Below are 19,339 nucleotides of genomic sequence, written 5' to 3'. Positions count from 1 at the left end.
AAAAAGAAAGAAAGAAAGAAAAAGAAAAAAAGGAATTCTGACTCTGTGGATGTGAGAGAGAGAGAGAGAAAAAAAGTGATTTAATTTGAAAATTAAGTTGAGGGAGAAGTGGGTTGGTGGAGAGGCAAGGAAAGCACAGCTACAGCAACATGTAGGCTTCAGGAAGGCGACTCTGGTGGCCAGGTATAGAAGGAAGAGAAGAGGAGGGAGATGGGAGACCCACCGTGAGATCAGGGCAGCGGTGAAGGCCAGACATAAAGAGGTTCTGAACAAAGGTAATAGCAAATCACAACAAAAGGACAAAACTGATTTAAAAAAAACAAAAAACAACAAAAAAAAGTCTTCAATGAAAACTGATAGCACAGAGGGAGGTCAGAATGAAGCTCAAGTGCTTTGGCAGGCACTGATAGAAAGAAACAGAAAAGTCACAAAAAGTAGCATGGAGGGAGGGAGAGAGAGAGAGAGAGAGAGAGAGAGAGAGAGAGAGAGAGAGAGAGAGAGAGAGAGAGAGAGAGAACCCATGCTCCCAGGGAACCTCCCCCAGAGCCCATGCTCCCAGGGAACCTCCCCCCCAGAGCCCATGCTCCCAGGGAACCTCCCCCAGAGCCCATGCTCCCAGGGAACCTCCCCCCCAGAGCCCATGCTCCCAGGGAACCTCCCCCAGAGCCCATGCTCCCAGGGAACCTCCCCCAGAACCCATGCTCCCAGGGAACCTCCCCCAGAACCCATGCTCCCAGGGAACCTCCCCCCCAGAACCCATGCTCCCAGGGAACCTCCCCCAGAACCCATGCTCCCAGGGAACCTCCCCCAGAGCCCATGCTCCCAGGGAACCGCCCCCAGAACCCATGCTCCCAGGGAACCTCCCCCAGAACCCATGCTCCCAAGGAACCTCCCCCAGAGCCCATGCTCCCAGGGAACCTCCCCCAGAACCCATGCTCCCAGGGAACCTCCCCCAGAGCCCATGCTCCCAGGGAACCTCCCCCAGAGCCCATGCTCCCAGGGAACCTCCCCCAGAGCCCATGCTCCCAGGGAGCCTCCCCCAGAGCCCATGCTCCCAGGGAACCTCCCCCAGAGCCCATGCTCCCAGGGAACCTCCCCCAGAACCCATGCTCCCAGGGAACCTCCCCCAGAACCCATGCTCCCAGGGAACCTCCCCCAGAACCCATGCTCCCAGGGAACCTCCTCCAGAACCCATGCTCCCAGGGAGCCTCCCCCAGAACCCATGCTCCCAGGGAACCTCCCCCAGAACCCATGCTCCCAGGGAACCTTCCCCAGAGCCCATGCTCCCAGGGAACCTCCTCCAGAACCCATGCTCCCAGGGAACCTCCCCCAGAACCCATGTTCCCAGGGAACCTCCCCCAGAACCCATGTTCCCAGGGAACCTCCCCCAGAGCCCATGCTCCCAGGGAACCTTTGCAGCAGAGCATGATGGCTTGGGCTTGGGCAGATTTGTGAAACACTTGCAGTCATCCCAGAGGCCTGGGTGGCCATAAAGCTTATATCCCCAGTTCGCATTCCCTCATCTCCTAATTAGAAGTCCCCCGAGTACTGACTCGGCTACAAAATAGGAATGCTGTCTATAGAGCATAAATGTCAAAGGAATTACATGAAATAAACATTTCATAAGTAGGGGCTGGAGAGATGGCTCAGAGGTTAAGATCACTGCCTGCTCTTCCAAAGGTCCTGAGTTTAATTCCCAGCAACCACATGATGGCTTATAACCATCTATAATGAGATCTAGTGCCCTCTTCTGGTGTACATGCAGGCAAAACACTGTGTATCTATGATAAATAAGTAAAAACTTTAAAAAAATTTCATAAGTAGAGGAAGAGGACATGCATGGCTATACTGCAATTGACTTGTGCTTTGATAACACAGACAAACAGTCGAGAATGCGGCAGTGAGGAGACGGCAAGTGAGGAGATGACAATGGGGCTAACTATTCAGCAAACAAGGAGGATAACAAGAAATGTAGAGTACATGCCAGAAAAAAAGAAAAGAGGGGGGCTTGTGGTACCACAAGAAGGCACTGTTAAATAGGGAGACTTGACATCTTGTTTTGTGACAGGATTATATAGCTCAGGTTGGCCTAGAACTTGAAATCCTCCTGCCTCTGCCTTTCATGAGCTAAGACCACAGATGTGCTCTCCAGGATTTGACATCTTTAGATAACATCCACAAGGAGGATCTAGTACTTCCCAGACCTCATTATGGTTCTGTCCATTCACAAAAAGACTCCCAGAACAGCATACTGTTCTTCTCATTCTGATGAGGCACAAACCTGAATTACCAGCAATGCACCTCTCACCACTGACGTCTCGAAAGTAGCTCCTGCAACACTCAAGTAGCAGAGTAATACTGTTTGTCTGTTTTTGAGACAGGGTTTCTCTGTGTAGCCTTGGCTGTCCTCGACTTTGTAGACCAGGCTAGCCTCGGACTCACAGAGATCCATCTGCCTCTGCCTCCCCCATAACAGGTGTGTGCCACCACACCTGGCAAGCAGAGTAATTTTTAATGCATGTAACAGGAATGTCTTCATTTAAAAATGAATCTACTTTTGAAATCTAATATATAATATTTCCTGAAGTGGTTTAGGATGAAGAAGAAGAAGAAGAAGGAGGAGGAGGAGGAGGAGGAGGAGGAGGAGGAAGAGGAGGAGGAGGAGGAGAAGAAGAAGGAGAAAGAGAAGGAGAAGGAGAAGGAGAAGAAGGAAGAAGAAAGAAAAAAAAGAAAGAAAGAAGAAAGAGGAAGAAGAGGAGGAAGGAGAAAGAGAAAGAAGAAAGGGGGAAGAAGGAGGAGGAGGCAAGGAAGAAGTAGCACTAGCTGCCTGGAAAAGCTTTAAATTAAATGAGCCACTTGGCAGGGAAACTCTGTTGAGTGCAGTGTGCTCCATGTTCCTAGTTTTGTGAGGGGAGACACTCATGCAGAGGTGGGCTCTGGTGATACAGCTGTAGTAACCCCAGTGGGACTCACCGGTTCACCAAGCTGGAGTTTGGTGGGACCCATACTTTGGTCTGTCATGAGCAGATGTGTGTGTGTGTGTGTGTGTGTGTGTGTGTGTGTGAGAGAGAGAGAGAGAGAGAGAGAGAGAGACAGAGAGACAGAGAGAGAGAGAGAGAGAGAGAGAGAGAGAGAGACACACACACACACACACACACACACACACACACACACACACACACACATCTCCCCAGGAAGTTTCCTTGCACAAGTGCTTGCTATGTTTAAAACTACTCAGTATGAGCCTCCCTGACCCAGGCTCAGAACTGATGAACGCACAAGGATAAAGAAGGCAAGGACAGCAGAGGTCTGCTTTCAGTCTGTCTCACTGCCAGCACTGGTGAGAAACAGGAGACCTTCATAAGCAAGTAAAGAAGAACTGAGTCATGGAGTTTAATTACTAATAAAGATGCTGGATCAAATTCTCAGGCCTAAGTGTTCACTCACTCCCAAGAAAGAAATGCAGAGCACATCTGGAACCAAAAGACTCTAAAGGTGATTTTCTTTGGGTACAAGTATCATGATCTGTTCCAAATACAGGCAAATACTGTAGATGTTCCAGATGTTTTGTGATGAAATGAAAATTAAAGAAAGCCACACTCAGAGGCCTATGGAAGAGATTGCTGAAATAAAAGGTCATGGGGCAAGATTCTACAGTCAGTCACAGGTTTGAGTCCAGCTGTAGCTTCCTTTGTGTATGTGACTTTGAACAATTATAACTGATAGGCACTAATTGTAAACCTTACTTTACTTATGAATAAAATTAAGTATTTATATAAATAGGGCCTATCTCAAAGAGCTGTAATGGGAATTAATTGAGAATTAAGGAAGCAAATATAATATGTGGAAATAACATTAAAATGAAAAGTTACAGCCATTGACTATTATTACACTAATGATCATCATATAGCAAAATAAAAGGCAAATAATTACTAAGTTCTGAATTATGAAGGTGAACCCCATTCAAAATACTTTAAGACTGGTTTCAACTGACAAAAAATATACAAAGATTAAAAATAAATAAATATAAACAATGCTTCTATGAGAGGAAATCAACTTAAGAGTCTGCACAAATGTCTCTACACAGCAATATACTATGCACGTACTACACAGATGAAAAGTCAAACGCACAGCTGCAGGCAAAGCCAGAGAGAGAAAAATGCAAAGCAAAGGCGAATGCGAAGATTACCTGACTAACTCGATTCACTTCCTCCTCCTCCTCCTCAGCTTCTTCTCCAAAAGAAAGTAAGCTAAAATTTCTATCAAAAAAGAAAGAAAAGAAATTTCAGGAGAAAGGTTAGACAAAATTCATAAATGTGCCACTTTCAAGCAACAGCACAGGTTTCAGAGAAGAAATTTGTTGTTCACACAGTATTGCTTAGTCAACTGCTTAACTTTTCACCTAGAACCCTCAACCGATGACCCCAGATTCACCCCAGGTATACCATAGTGCAGTCAGTTACACATGACAGAAATAAGCTGTTGATAGTTATCAAAGCTGGGAGAAACATGAAAATTAATAAGCATGGAACCCTGAGAACACTACAGGTGAGTGATTAACCTATTTTAATACCTGACAGATATATCTTAATATTTTAAAACTAAGAAAAACAAAAAGTTGATGGGTAGAAAATATCTCAGATCTTTCAAACTAAACAATAACAGAAACTCGAGTAAGATAAACTATAAGTTATTAAAACACTCTCTTGAGTTTTGGAGAAAGTAAAACATTTGGCAACAATAGAGGAATTAAAAAGAGATACATTTTTAGTGTAAGTTATATGTCATTAAATATGTTTACTTTAAAACATAAACACATTCATAATTCTGTTAGCTGTCAGACTCATATGACATTTCTTCTAGTAAACAATCATTACAAAAGCAAATTGACCAAATAAGTTATTGTCACTACTAAAGTTGAAAAAATCTTTCTATTATGATTACTTTGTGCCTTTGGGTTTCAATTTCTTAACTTCTTCCTCTGGTTTCTCTTTCTTAGGCTTTTTAATTTCCCTTGGAATGATGTCATCAAAAGGATTAAACAAAACCTGTGAAAGAAGAATTTTGAAGATATTATTTCAGGCTTTTTTACTTTACAGAGAAAATTATGTTCAAGTGTACCGACGTTAGCATCTAATTCTTCCTACGTAAACTTTATCAATGCAGTGGGGCCAACAGCGCACTTTCAGTCACATGGCCTCACTGATCGTCCCAAGACATTATGTTCTTTTCAAGTAAAAGATCTCCTATTTGATACCTACTTTACAGAAGGAAAGCCATGAGGGACCAACCCAGACATTTAGACTCCAAATCAAGTGCTCTTAAGAATTACTTCACTTCCTCAATAAGGGAAAACTCTTAATTCACCTAAAATCCTTTAATTCACAACCTAAGTCATTCTGACTTGAGCTTTTCATTCTTCAAACAATCATCTAAAGTTTCATATTAGAATCCAAAGCCTTTAATTAAAAAAAATTGCATCAGAAGTTGTGCTTAGATAGATGTAAATGAGCCACGGTGCTTTCACACAGTGCTTTAAATGTGCCCCTTAAGTGACATGGGACAGCCATGCTCCTACCTCACAACTTTTAATTCTGTGTGGATTGCGAGGTCTTTCTTCATTATCAATATCGACTTCTGTCAGGCGCAGCATGTTGTACACTGTGTCCCCTGTAACCTACCAAACAAAAACATGAAATGTGATCGCAAACATCTGTACTCATCTTTTAAATAAATAGAGAAATTTTGAAAAAATTTTAAATAAATAATGGACTTCTGGAAAAATTGTTCTTAAATAATTAAAAGAGAACTTTATATTTTACTAAGATTAAGCAATTGCCAGTGATGGTGAAGCACACTCACTTTAGGGCTGGAAAGCACAGCTGGGCTCAGTCTCTTAATATATGTTTTTAGATGTTTCCAGTGTATATAACAGTTACTAAAAATAGACATACAATGCCAAACTTCTTGCTGAGTGACAGTTCATTCAAATATCACAAGCAAACTTAGGCTTAAAGCAGCTTAAGCATTGGGAGTATAATAAACACTTTGTAGATTATTGCCTAATTTAATTTATATAAATACCCTAAAAGGGAGAACTCCATTACCCTCCTTGTACAGATGTGAGGATAGAGGTTCAAAGAAGTTACAGACCCAACAATGGGAACGTCTCCACTTATGGCTGCTATGCTATACGTTGTCTCTCATGTCTAGGCTATATAACAAAAATTGTAAAACACAATACAAGCTCGGAACTCAAGTCTTATCTTGTTTTAAAAAATAAGTCTATGATAACCAGATTCCTGAGTTAGGAATGCATCAAAAGAACATGAAAACACATATTTCCTGATCCATGTCCTTAAGACATAAGTGACACTTTCATGGTGTGGGTATGACTTGAATTCAAAGGTTCAGCTGTCCAACTACACTGTTTCCCTCCTTTTATAATCAAAACCCACTTTTGCTTATGATGTAAAGAAGCAATTCTCACTGAACCAGCAGAGGGGGCTAAAACGCTATTAACACCTACTACATCTAAGGAGTAGATACAGGGAGGAGTATTCAGATGAGAAGGAAAAAGGATGAAAAAAAAAGATGCCCTCAGGATCCCTCTTTAAAGAGAACTGATGAAAATTCTATGGGAAGATCATTCCCTTATTTGTGTGAAAGGTGGGCAGGGTTAAATGGATACTATGCAAAGTAAAATTCGCAGTCAACTTAAAAATACTAATACAACTTCCACTTTAAACTTCAATTATTATTGGTACACTTTAAACTTCAAATGTTACTGGTTAAATGTCTTTTTTAAAGTGTAAAAAAAACAGCTAGGCAGGGTGGCACACGCCTTTAATCCCAGGACTCAGGAGGCAGAGGCAGGAGGATCTCTGAGTTCGAGGCCAGCTTGGTCTACAGAGCGAGTTGCAGGACAGCCAGGTCTACACAGAGAAACCCTGTCTCAAAAAATAAAAAATAAATCAAAGAAAGAGAGAGAGAGAGAACGAGAGAACGAGAGAACGAGAGAGAGAGAGAGAGAGAGAGAGAGAGAGAGAGAGAGAGAGAGAGAGAGAGAGAGAGACAGACACGGGGCAACAACAACGGCTAAACGTCCTTAAGTAGCTCATATCACTATGATGGCTTAAAGAGCACATTTAGACCATGAGAGATGACTGACTTGAAGCATCCAAAGTTCAGGTAGCTCTTTACAGTTCATCACAATAGGAACATACCCCATTTTCAAAAACCAGTAAGTAAACAATTATAACATTTTAAGGCAGCCATTACATATATTAATTATATGTATCATAAAGCTTAAAGAATAAATTATAAAACCAAAGCCAAGCCGTACACTTAAGATACAAGACTAACCTTTCCAAAGATAGTGTGCTTATTGTTAAGTTCATCTGCTCGACCCAGGGTAAAGAAAAACTGGCTGCCATTATCATGTGGACCAGCGTTTGCCATGGCAACCAGTCCTCGCCTATTAAAACGCAACCGTGAGTGAAATTCATCCTGCAAGAATAAAGGAGATTTAGAGACTGTTCTTAGTCATAAGACCCTTCATATTCAGTCAGCTATGCAGCAGACCAGCAAGGCCCAGACAATTTCTAATCAGAAATGCTGAAGCTTTATTTAACTGATTTTGAAGTACAATCAAACCCAAATTTAGTATCGGTTCAATGTTTTTAACCCTGAATTCAGCAGCTTGTATCTTCTAAATATATTCAGTTGTAACTGTCTAATGGATGTCTACTTACAAACAGAGAAAGGCTCAAAGGGAGCCAGAGTCTGAGCCTCATTTCCCTATGCTCCATCAGAGTCCCCTCAACTCTTAAAACCATCTGTTGTTTTTCCAAGAAACCCATGGAAGCCTCTAGCTATAGCTCCTTTTCATCTTATTCCACATGTCATGAAGCAATGGCTTTCTTCTTGCTTTTCAATGTAGAGACTCTACTGTAAGTATGTTAATGTGATTTCACTGTGCTTTTAAAAGTCCTAAATCTTCCTCAGTTGACTCTTCCTAGAGATCACATGAGTCTGATTTGGCAGGGCCACTGAATCTCAGGTGCTTTCCTTGTTCTGAGAGCTACTAAGACTTTCCCCTCAGATTTGACACTGGAATCATGTATGATTCATGTATGATGTACCCATGTTACATAGTCAGTGCCTTTCAAGCACCTCAGGCTATTTTTTCTTTAATATATTATTAAGATCTCAACTCAGTATATCTCACCGGGAACTGGACAGGCAAATACCTTGACCTTTGATTTCTTAGCCTTCAGAAGAATAGTGAGGAAAACACTCCCATTGTTAAAAACCCCCTAATCTGTGATATTTCTATACTATGTGTGCTTGATAGTTTTATATCTACTTGACACAAACAAAGGCATCTGAGAGGAGGGAACCTTAATTAAGAAAATGCCTCCATAAGATCAAGTTGTAGGATATTTTCTTGGTGGTATTTGATGGACAACGGCCCAGCCCATTGTGGGTGGTGCCAACCCTGGGTTCTTTAAGAAAGCAGGCTGAGCAAGCCAGTAAGCAACACCCTTCTATGGCCTCTGCATCAGCTCCTGCCTCCAGGTTCCTGCCCTGTGTGCATTGCTGCCCTCACTGCTATGAATGATGAACTGTCATGTGAAACTGTAAAATAAACCTTTTCTTCCTCAAGTTGCCTTTGGCCATGGTGTTTCATCGCAGCAATAGTAACCCTAACTAAGATATCATGTTTAAAATGGTCTAGTTGAAAGAAATTAGCAATGAGACTGTAGTATTTTAAAATAACAAAACATGTATCTCAGAAAGGAAATGTCAAAAAAAGAGACATTAGGGTAAATAATGGATAAAAGAATACTTCCACAAAATGGAGATCCTAAAATGATCAGATCTGATTAACAGTGACACCTAAGGTTTTAATACCATTTCCTACTTTCAGGGCCACTATCATCTGAAAAAGAGTTGAAAAAAGATTTTTAAAAATTCCACTGTTTTTCTCAACAGCATAATCACGCTGTGGTGAGGCACCGTGGTCCATGCCAGCAATCTGAGCACTCAGGAAAACTCAAGCAGGAAGACAGTCACAAGTTCAAGGCCAGTCTGTATTACGTTGAAATTCCAACTACAGCAACATAGCAGGAACCTCTTTGGAAACTGTTAAGTAATTAAAAATCACACTGACTCAGAAAAAGATGAGAGGAATCTCCAGATGCCCTTTCCCACTAGAATAAATATGAAGTTGTCAAGTTTCCTGATTTTAAGAACCACTGACACTCACTCAAAGAATTTAGGACTCTTAAAATTACACTGATAAATACAATGTTTGCTGCAGTTGAGCCATTATTGTTCCTAATGTCTTAACTAGACTAGCTCTTGTCTCTCTTAAGCTAAGCTGGCAGTCAAGCAATCAGCGGCCAGGGCTGCAGAGATGGCTCAGCATATAAGAGCACGTGTTCTTACAAAGGACCTGGGTTCAATCCCCAGCTCCTACACAGTGGTTCACAGCCCCAGTTCCAGAAGAACCAATGCCCTCTTCCGTCAGCAAGCAGCACGTGGTAAACATATAACACACAGGCAAAACACTCATACATAAAGTGAATTAATCTAATAAAAATTTTAAATAAAAAAATCATGGGCCCCATACATCTTTTCCGTACATTTTTGGCTCTTCCTTCTGTGTATTTTATTACTGTCCGCCATGGATGTACTCTGTGCTACATAACTCTTTTGTGTACAGTAACTACATAGTGCAGTGTAAGTCCCTCCACCAGGGAGACTGTGACTCCCTGACACGGCCAGCTGTATTCTTGGCTCTGCCAAGGTGGTGAAGGCTGTAAACATGATGAAAGTGAGATGAAGTCATTAGGGCTAGGACTCTCATTCTTACCCAATGGGGCTCATGTGCTTACAGGACGATGGGGCTCATGTGCTTACAGGACGATGGGGCTCATGTGCTTACAGGACGATGGGGCTCATGTGCTTACAGGACGAGACCAAGAGACCAGAGCTGGCTTTCTCTTCCCATACCTCATCAAGGCAGGGAGAGGGACGGCCAGACGCTGCGACTTGGCCCTCCTGGCCTCCACAACTCCACAAGAAACAAATTCCTATTCAACGCCAGTCTATTGGAGTAGCTCAAGCAAACTACTGAAAATTCCATATAGCATTCAAATTAAAGTGTTCTAATCTAAAATACCACATGCAATGTTCTAAAAATTGGCTGCTGAGATCAGGCACAGTTAAACATCAGGAAATATGCCATAAACACTTCTTTCTGAATTCTGCTTCTCTCTCTTCTTATTACAACCTCTAGCTCTGTCTTAATTTAATCTTGCACAAAGGTTTGCCATAAAATCAATGAGAAAGACTGCTTGGTAGGGAGTATTTGTTCTTATCTCTGAATAATTCTAACTCTGCTGATTTTGTATTCTACATGAGACATTCTTCTTGTGAGACACTGCCACTTATGCATATATATACACAGTTCTATGTATACATACTTATATGTACATGTGTGTGTGTGTATATATATATACATATATATATTCACTTTACATGCAATCATTGGACACTATCATTTCTGAAGAAGCATTCCAAGTTGACCTAGAGTACAGTAAATTGATCTGACCTTGAATGGGGCTCCATAGATAGACTCTCCCCCGGTCCCAGTGCCTGTGGGATCTCCACCTTGGACTATGAAACCAGGTACAACTCTATGAAAAATGGTGTTGTCGTAGTAGGCTGAAAAAGAATGTTGTTGTTGTTATTCTTTTTAATCTCCAGCATTCTCTCACATTCTGGATTACTGTTCTCAAATAAGAACAAGAAGTTTAATACACATCAACAGATCTCAACTGGGGCAAGAGAAGAAGAGCAATTCTGCATCCCAGGGGACATTTCTTAACATCCTGAAATATTTTTGGTTCTCAAAACTGGGGAATCCTACTGGCATCTTGTAGAAGATGGCAGGTACACTGCTAAGCAACCTAAAGTGCAAAGGATTGTTTCTGCAACAAATAACCAATCCCAAGGCCAACAGTGCTGAGGCTGAGAAACCTAGGTAGAAATGAATAGCTCATTTCTTGTCTCTTCTTCTTCTCCTGATAGAAAAATAACTGACTAATGCGCGCGCGCGCACACACACACACACACACACACACACACACACACACACACACACACAGAGCAAGCCTGCAGATACTAAGGTTATTAGCTGATTATAGTTCTAGCACTGTCTGTGCAGTTTCCTTTTTTAAAACAGTTCAATAAGTGAAATAAAGACTATACATTAGTCCCATTAAACATGCATGCACTTTGCTAAGTGATTTTCAAAAATTACTTATATACAATATAATTTCTAGTCACAAATATGCAGCAGAAATTATATATGGTCTCCCACAGAATTTATTCTTTGAAACCAGAATCATTAAGGAAAACATTAACTTAGCTAAGAAAGAAACACAACATCCCATTAAGTTATAGGACATACCCTAAGGAAACTGAAAATTAGTGTCTTTTTCTTTCTTTTCCTTCTTTTGTAACTTGTTTTCTACTATGTTTTGGACTGACAACTCTCAAATTTATAATTATTTTAAATGTTTTCCTAACTATATGGCAAAGACCTTAAAGTCCAAGAGTAAATCTGTAACTACAGACCTTTGGGTTTCACTGAGGGCCACATCTAAGACTGAGCTAACTCCTCTTGCTTTCAATCATTTGCTTTTAATTCTGTTGCTGTTGTTATGTTGAAAGGGGCATTACAAGACCCAGAAACACTGTAACTTCTTTAATGGTGTGCTCTGTACTACTTGACTGATCTAAGGAATATTTACCTTTTTTCTAAGTGTATGTGTGTTCTGCCTGCAGTATGCCTGTATACCACATTCATATTTGGTGATCATGAAGGCTAGAAGAGCTGCCATGCAGGTGCTTGGCACTGAACCCAGGGCCTCTGGAAGAGCAGCCAGCTCTCTTAGCTGTTGAGCCATCTCTCCAGCTAGGAGCATCTTATTTTTAAATCACTCTTCTCAAGGTTTTGCTTTCTTTGGGGATGGTGGTGTTTACTTGTTTGTTTTTCTTGTCAGGTTTTTAGTTAGCCTTCCCAACAATAATTTTATTAAATTCTTGCCTGTTTCATCAAAAAAAAAATGCACTGGTTATTTCTATAACTTTTCCATTCTTTTCTTCTATTTCCTTATAGATGGGAGAGAAAAACTGGTCTTCTTACAAATGGGAGAATAATTATTTTTTTGATGCAAGTAAGCTTTGTCAGCACCTAACTGAACCTCATGTTTATTTCATTGGCATATTCTATCCAGATTCTTTCTGTTTCTTCATTCACCTGGTCCATGGATTACAATTTACCATTCATTCTTTCTAGTGTTTTTGTAATTTCACTCTCCTGTAAAATTTGAGCTTTTGCCTTCTTTAAACTTATTACCAGAAGTCAGACTTTTCTTTGTCTCTTGTGTTTCTTAGCTTTGTTGACAGATATTTGAGGCCTCTCTAACTAAACTACCTGTCTGATTTTATTTCCTTCCTGCCTGCCATAGCAATTATTAATAATGGTCTTTGCAGGCATGTTTTCTTTGTCTCATCTGAGGGATTGGATTCTTTTATTATTATTTCTTTAATCTTTCCCCTGCAGGGATATATTTACTTAATTTCTATTTGGAGAGATTTGTCTATATCATATAACACGATACTGTGGATTTTAATCCAAAATATTGTTTTCTGACACCATGAAAAACACTATCTATAAAAATCAGGTGTACCTGGAAGACACTGATTTGCACCCATCACTGGAGGCATTTAAAGACATACGTAACACGTTCTAGGAGCTACCAAGAAATTGTACAAGGGGATGAAATGTGAAGCTGCATAAACAAATATCCACGAACAAAAAAATACCCAAGTGAGCATAAGATTTGCAAAGCTTCTTATAAGGCAAAACCATGTTATGACTCAACCTGATAACAAATCAGTGAATGCCACATGGTAAGCTTTATGGAAAAACAAACTTTGAACAAAATAATAAAAAATAGCTATACTTAAATAAAAGCAGGGTGAAAAACATACAAACAAACAAACAAAAACAAAAAACAAAAAACAAAAAAAGGAAAGCAAAGCTAGGAAGCCAAGCCCCTAAAGATTCAAATATCATGTGCACAGACAGAAGGCAAGGAAATGAGAGGGAAGACGAGGTAGGAGGCGATTACAGTCACGGAGATGGAGGCTCAGGCCATCTGGGGAAGAAGCTGGCTGAAACTTGCCTTAGAGGTGGCTAACAGAAGAGACGACCATTAAACCATTAGATCAACTAGGCACCAGAAGGGAGGAAATAAACAGAGAGGAAAAGACAGCACAGACTGAGAGGCAAGCTTAGGGAATATCCATAGTTAAAGAAAGAAAGATGGAGTGAGTGGCAGAGGAGACCAACATCGGGTTGACTTTTCTCTGTCAGAACTGTAACAGTGCAGAGCTGAGCTGGAGGAAAGCTGCTTTCCCTACCGTCTATCCCCCTATGCACTGCTCACCACCACATCGCTAATACCAACTGACCACTTGTTACCTCTGCTGAACAGCAGACCTTAACGCTATAAAAAACACTTTGTAGTTTATGCGTTCCACTTTTTAAATGAATGAGAAGCTCATGCAGACAGGGTTTTACTTAGAGAGTCTCACTGTGTTGCCCAGGCTAGTCTGAAACTCAGAATGTTTCTATATCAACCTCCCAAGGCTGGAATGGCAGGGGCGGGCCGGCGGGCCCAACACACAGCAGTTATCTGTAAAGTCAGGCAAGTTTCTCCCCAGAGTGTTAATGAAGGTAACACTGACCCTCCAAACAAAGCTGAATGAAATTTCTGCATGCTTTTGGAGCTTCCTTTGACCACAGCTCTATGTCAATATCTCCAGCTGTCGTTTTCAATAAAACCTGCAGAAAGAGCATGACATCATAGTAAGTATTTATTTCACTTGATCAGCTATTCAACTTGCAACACTAACTAATACAGTTTTCACTTTTAGAAGAAGTATTACAAACTCAACTTGGATTTTGTTGTTATACTGAACTCATTATACTTATTATAGCCCAATCATCATCAGATGATTCAATATACTATTTTCATAAGGAGCTAAGGACTTAAAGAAAATAGCACCTACCTTATTTCCAGTAAAATTGGTGAGCAAGGTATGAAACTAAGAAGTTAATAAACCCACTGAACTATGACCTTATTAGATAATGCTACAATCATTCAGTTGAAATTATCTTTGAACTCTACTTTCACACTAAAATCATGCTACCCCTAATTTAGAATAAATACTTATTCTGTGTACGCAGATGTGCAGGTGTGTGTATACATGTGTGCATGCAGAGGCCAGAGGTCAACACTGGGTGTCTCACAATAGCTCTCATCTTACTTTTTGATACAGTTCTTCTTCTGAACCTGGAGCTCACCGATTCAACTAGACTGGCTGGTGAGCATGCTCAGTAGTCCCCTGCCGCCTCTGCCACTCTCCGGCTCCCAGTCTAGGGTTTCAGGTTCATGAAACCACGCCCAGCTTCTCATGAGGATATTGGGAACCCAGATTCAGGTCTTCCTGCTTACACACCAAGAACTTTATAGACTGAGCTATCCTCTTGATGTTTTGTTTTGTTTTGTTTTGTTTTGTTTGGGGGAGGGTGGGGTTTGTTTTATCAGCCAAACTCTTACAGCCTTTTAATCCAGTCTGGCCTCAAACTCACCTTCTGATCTTCCTGCCTCTACCTCCCAAAGTACTTGGATGACGGGCATATGTCACCATGCCTTGCTCGTGCAGTGCTGGAGACTGAGCCCAGTGCTTTGTGCATGCTAGGCAAAGTACATACCAACTTAGCTGGAGTCCCTGCCCATAGGAATATTCTTAATCTAATTCTGGTTTGTGACCTGCTAAAATGACTACGTCTTAAAAGTCACCATCTCTATAATAAGTGGAATCATTTAATAGTCTCCTTTTTACTGGTCATGATAGCACTTACTCCTTGGTGGAACCAGCTACTTTATAACAACCAGAGCCTCTGCTGAGCATGGAGGGTGAAACTGCCTATACAACAACTGGCTTAACAACTACAAATAACCAAAGAAAATGTTAGTCACGAAGTTTGAACATTATGGCATAGCTGGAGTCTCCAATATCAATTTTTCTTTTCCGTATTTACTGTAGAAACATTGACTAGTATCAATAATCTGTGGCACCACGCAGAATGTTCTTGCAAAGAAAGATCACAGAAGAACTAAAAACAAGCTGATCCTCACAGGGACTCTGCATATAAGTCACACTCCCCCCCCCCCAAAAAAAAAAAAAAAACTCCTTTACCTTATCACAAACACTATTTTGGAAAAGAGGAAAGTTTAAAAAGTTGTTTTTGTTCCTTTGCTTGTTTGTTTTGCTTTGTTTCTGAGACAGGGTTTCTCTGTGTAGCCCTGACTGTCCTGGAACTCACTCTGTAGACCAAGCTGGCCTTGAACTCAGAGATCTGCCTACCTCTGCCTCCTGGGTGCTGGGATTAAAGTTGTGCACCACCACCACCCATTAGAATGCTTTCAACAGCAAGGTGAGAAGAACGCCTCACTCTCCTCCCTGACCACCTAGTGCATTTTTGCTACCACTTTGTTTCAAAAGCCTAGGAAAGGCTAACATAAATTATATAACACCGATGAACGTGTTAGATTTGGGTGGGGGGGGGAGCTGGCTTTTCTAACAACACACAGCTCTTTTACAACTACTCTTCAGGAACTCTGAAAATGAGAGAAGTGAAAATATCTATATTATGGTAGGTTTGTAATGGTTCCTTGATTCATAAAGAGAAAAAGAAAGCCAGACGTGATAGCACTCAATGGCAGTAGCAGGCAAATCTCTATGAGTTCTAAGCTAGCCTGATCTATGTAGCAAGCCCCAGGACACCAAAGATTACATAGTGAGACCCTGTCTCAAAAATCTTTTTCCATTATTACATCTTATTTCTTTGTTTTTATTTAGTTATTTTTGTGAGGGGAGATAGGGGGTAGATACAAACTGAGGCTGGGTAACTCCCTCCATCTCAGCATGAGCTTGAAATGACATGAAGCACTCGTTTCTGACTTTGCCTAAGTCCTGATGCACATCATGTCCTGACCTACTTCACTGTCCCTTGTATATGTGAAAAGAAGCACCGTGCTTAGGGGGACCTGCAACCTTTTAAAGAATTTTGTGATATTACAAAGACAATATTTAAAAATAGTTCACATTTTAATTTTGTAAAAAACATACCAAAAATTAACAATATTTATTGAGATATAATCTACATATCAGTAGTTTCACCCTACTAAAGAGTTCACCGGTTTTCAAATTCACAGAGTTTGGCAGCCAGTGCCACTATTTCCATAACATTGCACAGCCCTAGAATAAAACCTTGCCCTTTCTCCAGCCCCCCTATCCCTCCTACCCTATCTCTTTGGCAACCACTAATTTATTTTCTGTCTGTACAGACATTGCCATCTGAACATCTCATATGAATGGGATCGTATAAAATGTGCTCTTTTCTGTTGGATGTCGTTCAACAAATGTTTCTTTGTAATTAAAAGAGGTCTGTCTTCCTGTTCTATTTATTTCCATTTTAAATATTTTTTAAAGCCCAGGAAAGCATAAACAATGGCTTTATAATCCTAGCGACAAATATTTAATACAAAGGTCATCTGTAACCATAAATGGAAACATATATTTCCAACAATTTCATAACATCTAACTACCTGACAGACTTCCTATGTTTCAAAACTATTTTATTATATTTTTCTCCTATTTTCTTTGTAGACCAGACTAGCCTTGAACACAGAGATCCATCTGCCTCTGCCTCCTGAGTGCTGGTATTAAAGGCATGTGCTACCATACGTAGCTAGTTTTTATATTTGTTTGTTTGTGTGTTTTCAAACCAAGGTTTCTTTGTGTAGCCCTGACTGACAGAAACTTGTTCTGTAGACCACAGTGGCCCTGGACTCAGAGATCCACTGCCTCTGCCTCCCAAGTGCTGGGATTGAGACATGTACCACTAATCCTGGCTAAATTTCTACATTATTAATGTTGTTTGTGAAGGCTGGCTTAGTTAGTCTAGTATCATGTGTGTATGTGTGTGTGTGTGTGTGTGTATTTGTGTGTTTGTGTGTGTAAATAATTGTATTAAGCAAACAAAACGGGAGATAATACAAATAGATACAGATTTTCTTCCAGTACCCTAGAAAAAGTGGTCTAGACTTAAAGCATGCCCTCACTAGTTAAGTAACCCACCTCTGAAAATAAAGTAACACACATTACCTTTCCCTCCACATGCCCTGTGTCAATCTGCTCAACTTCCCACTTAAGTCTTCCACTTACTAGCCTGTACAACCTGCACATAATATCTAATAATTCTGACCTAATTTCCTCATATAAAAACAGAGATACCAGCTAAAGGAAACTTAGTATTAATTCATCTGCCTCAGCATTCTCACAGGCTCTGAATTCCATCCACTATCTGTGCAACACTGTTCTAAGTCAGTGCTTCTCAGCCTTCCTAATTCTGTGACCCTTTAATACAGTACCTCCTGTTACGGTGACCCCACCCCCCACCCCCAGCCATAAAATTATTTTCATTCCTACTTCATAACTGTAATTTTGCTACAGTTATGAACTGCAATGTAAATATCTGATATGGGACCCCTGTGAAATGGTCACTCAACATCAATGGGGTCACCACCCACCCAAGCTGAGAGCACTGTTCTGGATGTTTAATCTCCACCCCCATGGTGTTTTTATTCTATATGGGGAAGAAACAAAAATAAAATACTATTAAATACTCAGAAATTGCAGAGACCCAAGGCATCACTGAGATTCGCTACTTGATAGGCTTCTTTGTTCAGAGTGACATTTGAACAGATAAAAGAGCAAACTAGCCAGAGTGAGTCAAGTTGTGAAGGGCCCGCATAGCAGAACGGTCAGCCTATTTCGTCTCTCCAAGCATTTATTAATTAAAATTAACACTGTCCTCTAGAAATACAGCGTGGTCACAAAACCTATCAGGGAATCCTTTCCCATTTCGATGTGCTAATATTTATTTCCCACTCCCTCACTGCTTCTAACTGACAATTATCTCAAAAGATGTTTCCTCCAAGATGTTTCCCCCATCCTTTCCAGTGTTCCCACTCCATCGGATTATCACGGCAGAACAATCTCCTCTTCCAAACCTCGCCTACCAAAAGCCAGGTATGGTGATCAGCATGTCAACGTCCAAGACAGGGAGCTAACAACTAGCCTTGACTATATAAGACCTTGTGTCCTGGAGATTTTCCTTGGCACTCTAAATCCCAAACCATGCTCCCGGCACCTAGTACCGATGAGATTCCATATCATAAGCACCTAGTATAGTGCACGGTGCCTAGCAAGGTTTCAATAAATGATTATAGACAACATGGTCTCCAAGTTAAACAACAATGAACAATTTTAGCATAAGTCCTTTAAAAACGACAGACACTAGAAGGCGCTCACACAAGTCGGACGAAGGAAGTTAAGGGGCCAGAAAACTAGCGAATAGAGAAGTTGATCAACGACTTCTTAAAAAAAAAAATGCTGAGACTCGCCAACGTAAATAAAATAGATGCAACACTGGCCGTAAGGTGGGTGTGGACGACAGTTCTTTTGGTCTTTCGAACTCTTAAGATTCCCTGACACGTGCCTCTCCCTGCCCCTCCCCAAATCAAGGAGTTGTCAATGGGGGTGTCCAGGTGGTGAGGCTCTCACCTTCCCATTCGTGGGCGGCTCTTGAATGTAGATGTTACTCATCTCGCTCAGGGCTCAGGACGCCGCTCCTTAGTGTGGCCGCGAACGACTAGCGAGTCTCTGACGGTGTCCGCCTGCTAGAACACAAATCTTTAACCTGGGTATTTGAGGAAAAACTTCACCTGATCAGAGTCGGGCAAGACAGCCCTACTCAACACAACTTCATCCCCCCCCCACCCTAAACTAGCCCATCATGGGCGCCGCCATGTTGCTCCAGGACCCGAGCACCGGTAACTTCGGTGGGGGGTGGGGGAGGAAACTTCCCTGTTCTTCAGGGAACTAGAAAAGACGATCAGACCTCTGCAACTTTAGAGAATTTGCCGTGTCATTTGTTATAATAGTTAAAGGACCAATCTGTAGATCCCAGTCCTGCGCCCAGGTCGGGTGTTCTCAGCCAGCACTCACCTCCCGAAGCTGGAAGAAATGGTTCCGACCACGTGTGCTCCTTAGTTGGACTCTCCCCCTTGGAAACTGCATCCGCAGCGACTTAGTTCCGCCAACCCCTGGAAGTGGATCTGGC

The 19,339-nt window shown here is 41.3% G+C and overlaps 1 protein-coding gene across 1 annotated transcript in view; it reads right to left on the bottom strand.

Moving 5' to 3' along the window:
* The window catches only part of CWC27 (CWC27 spliceosome associated cyclophilin), a 172,035-nt gene extending 152,704 nt beyond the window's left edge, over positions 1 to 19,331 (bottom strand). The window contains exons 1-8 of the mRNA XM_084801325.1: positions 19,225 to 19,331; positions 18,781 to 18,896; positions 13,831 to 13,927; positions 10,622 to 10,734; positions 7,366 to 7,509; positions 5,579 to 5,677; positions 4,945 to 5,048; positions 4,190 to 4,259 (exon numbers count right to left, since the gene is read on the bottom strand). Of these exons, the coding sequence (XP_084657451.1) occupies positions 4,190 to 4,259; positions 4,945 to 5,048; positions 5,579 to 5,677; positions 7,366 to 7,509; positions 10,622 to 10,734; positions 13,831 to 13,927; positions 18,781 to 18,822 (669 nt within the window). The 5' untranslated portion in view covers positions 18,823 to 18,896; positions 19,225 to 19,331. The remainder of the gene's footprint in view (positions 1 to 4,189; positions 4,260 to 4,944; positions 5,049 to 5,578; positions 5,678 to 7,365; positions 7,510 to 10,621; positions 10,735 to 13,830; positions 13,928 to 18,780; positions 18,897 to 19,224) is intronic.
* Between the last annotated feature and the right edge of the window lie 8 nt (positions 19,332 to 19,339).

Source organism: Acomys minous (genome assembly GCF_964271855.1).
Source record: "Acomys minous genome assembly, chromosome: 11".
Lineage (NCBI taxonomy): Eukaryota > Metazoa > Chordata > Mammalia > Rodentia > Muridae > Acomys > Acomys minous.
The sequence above is the reverse complement of the archived record's forward strand: the minus strand, read 5'-3'. Positions and strand labels throughout refer to the sequence as shown.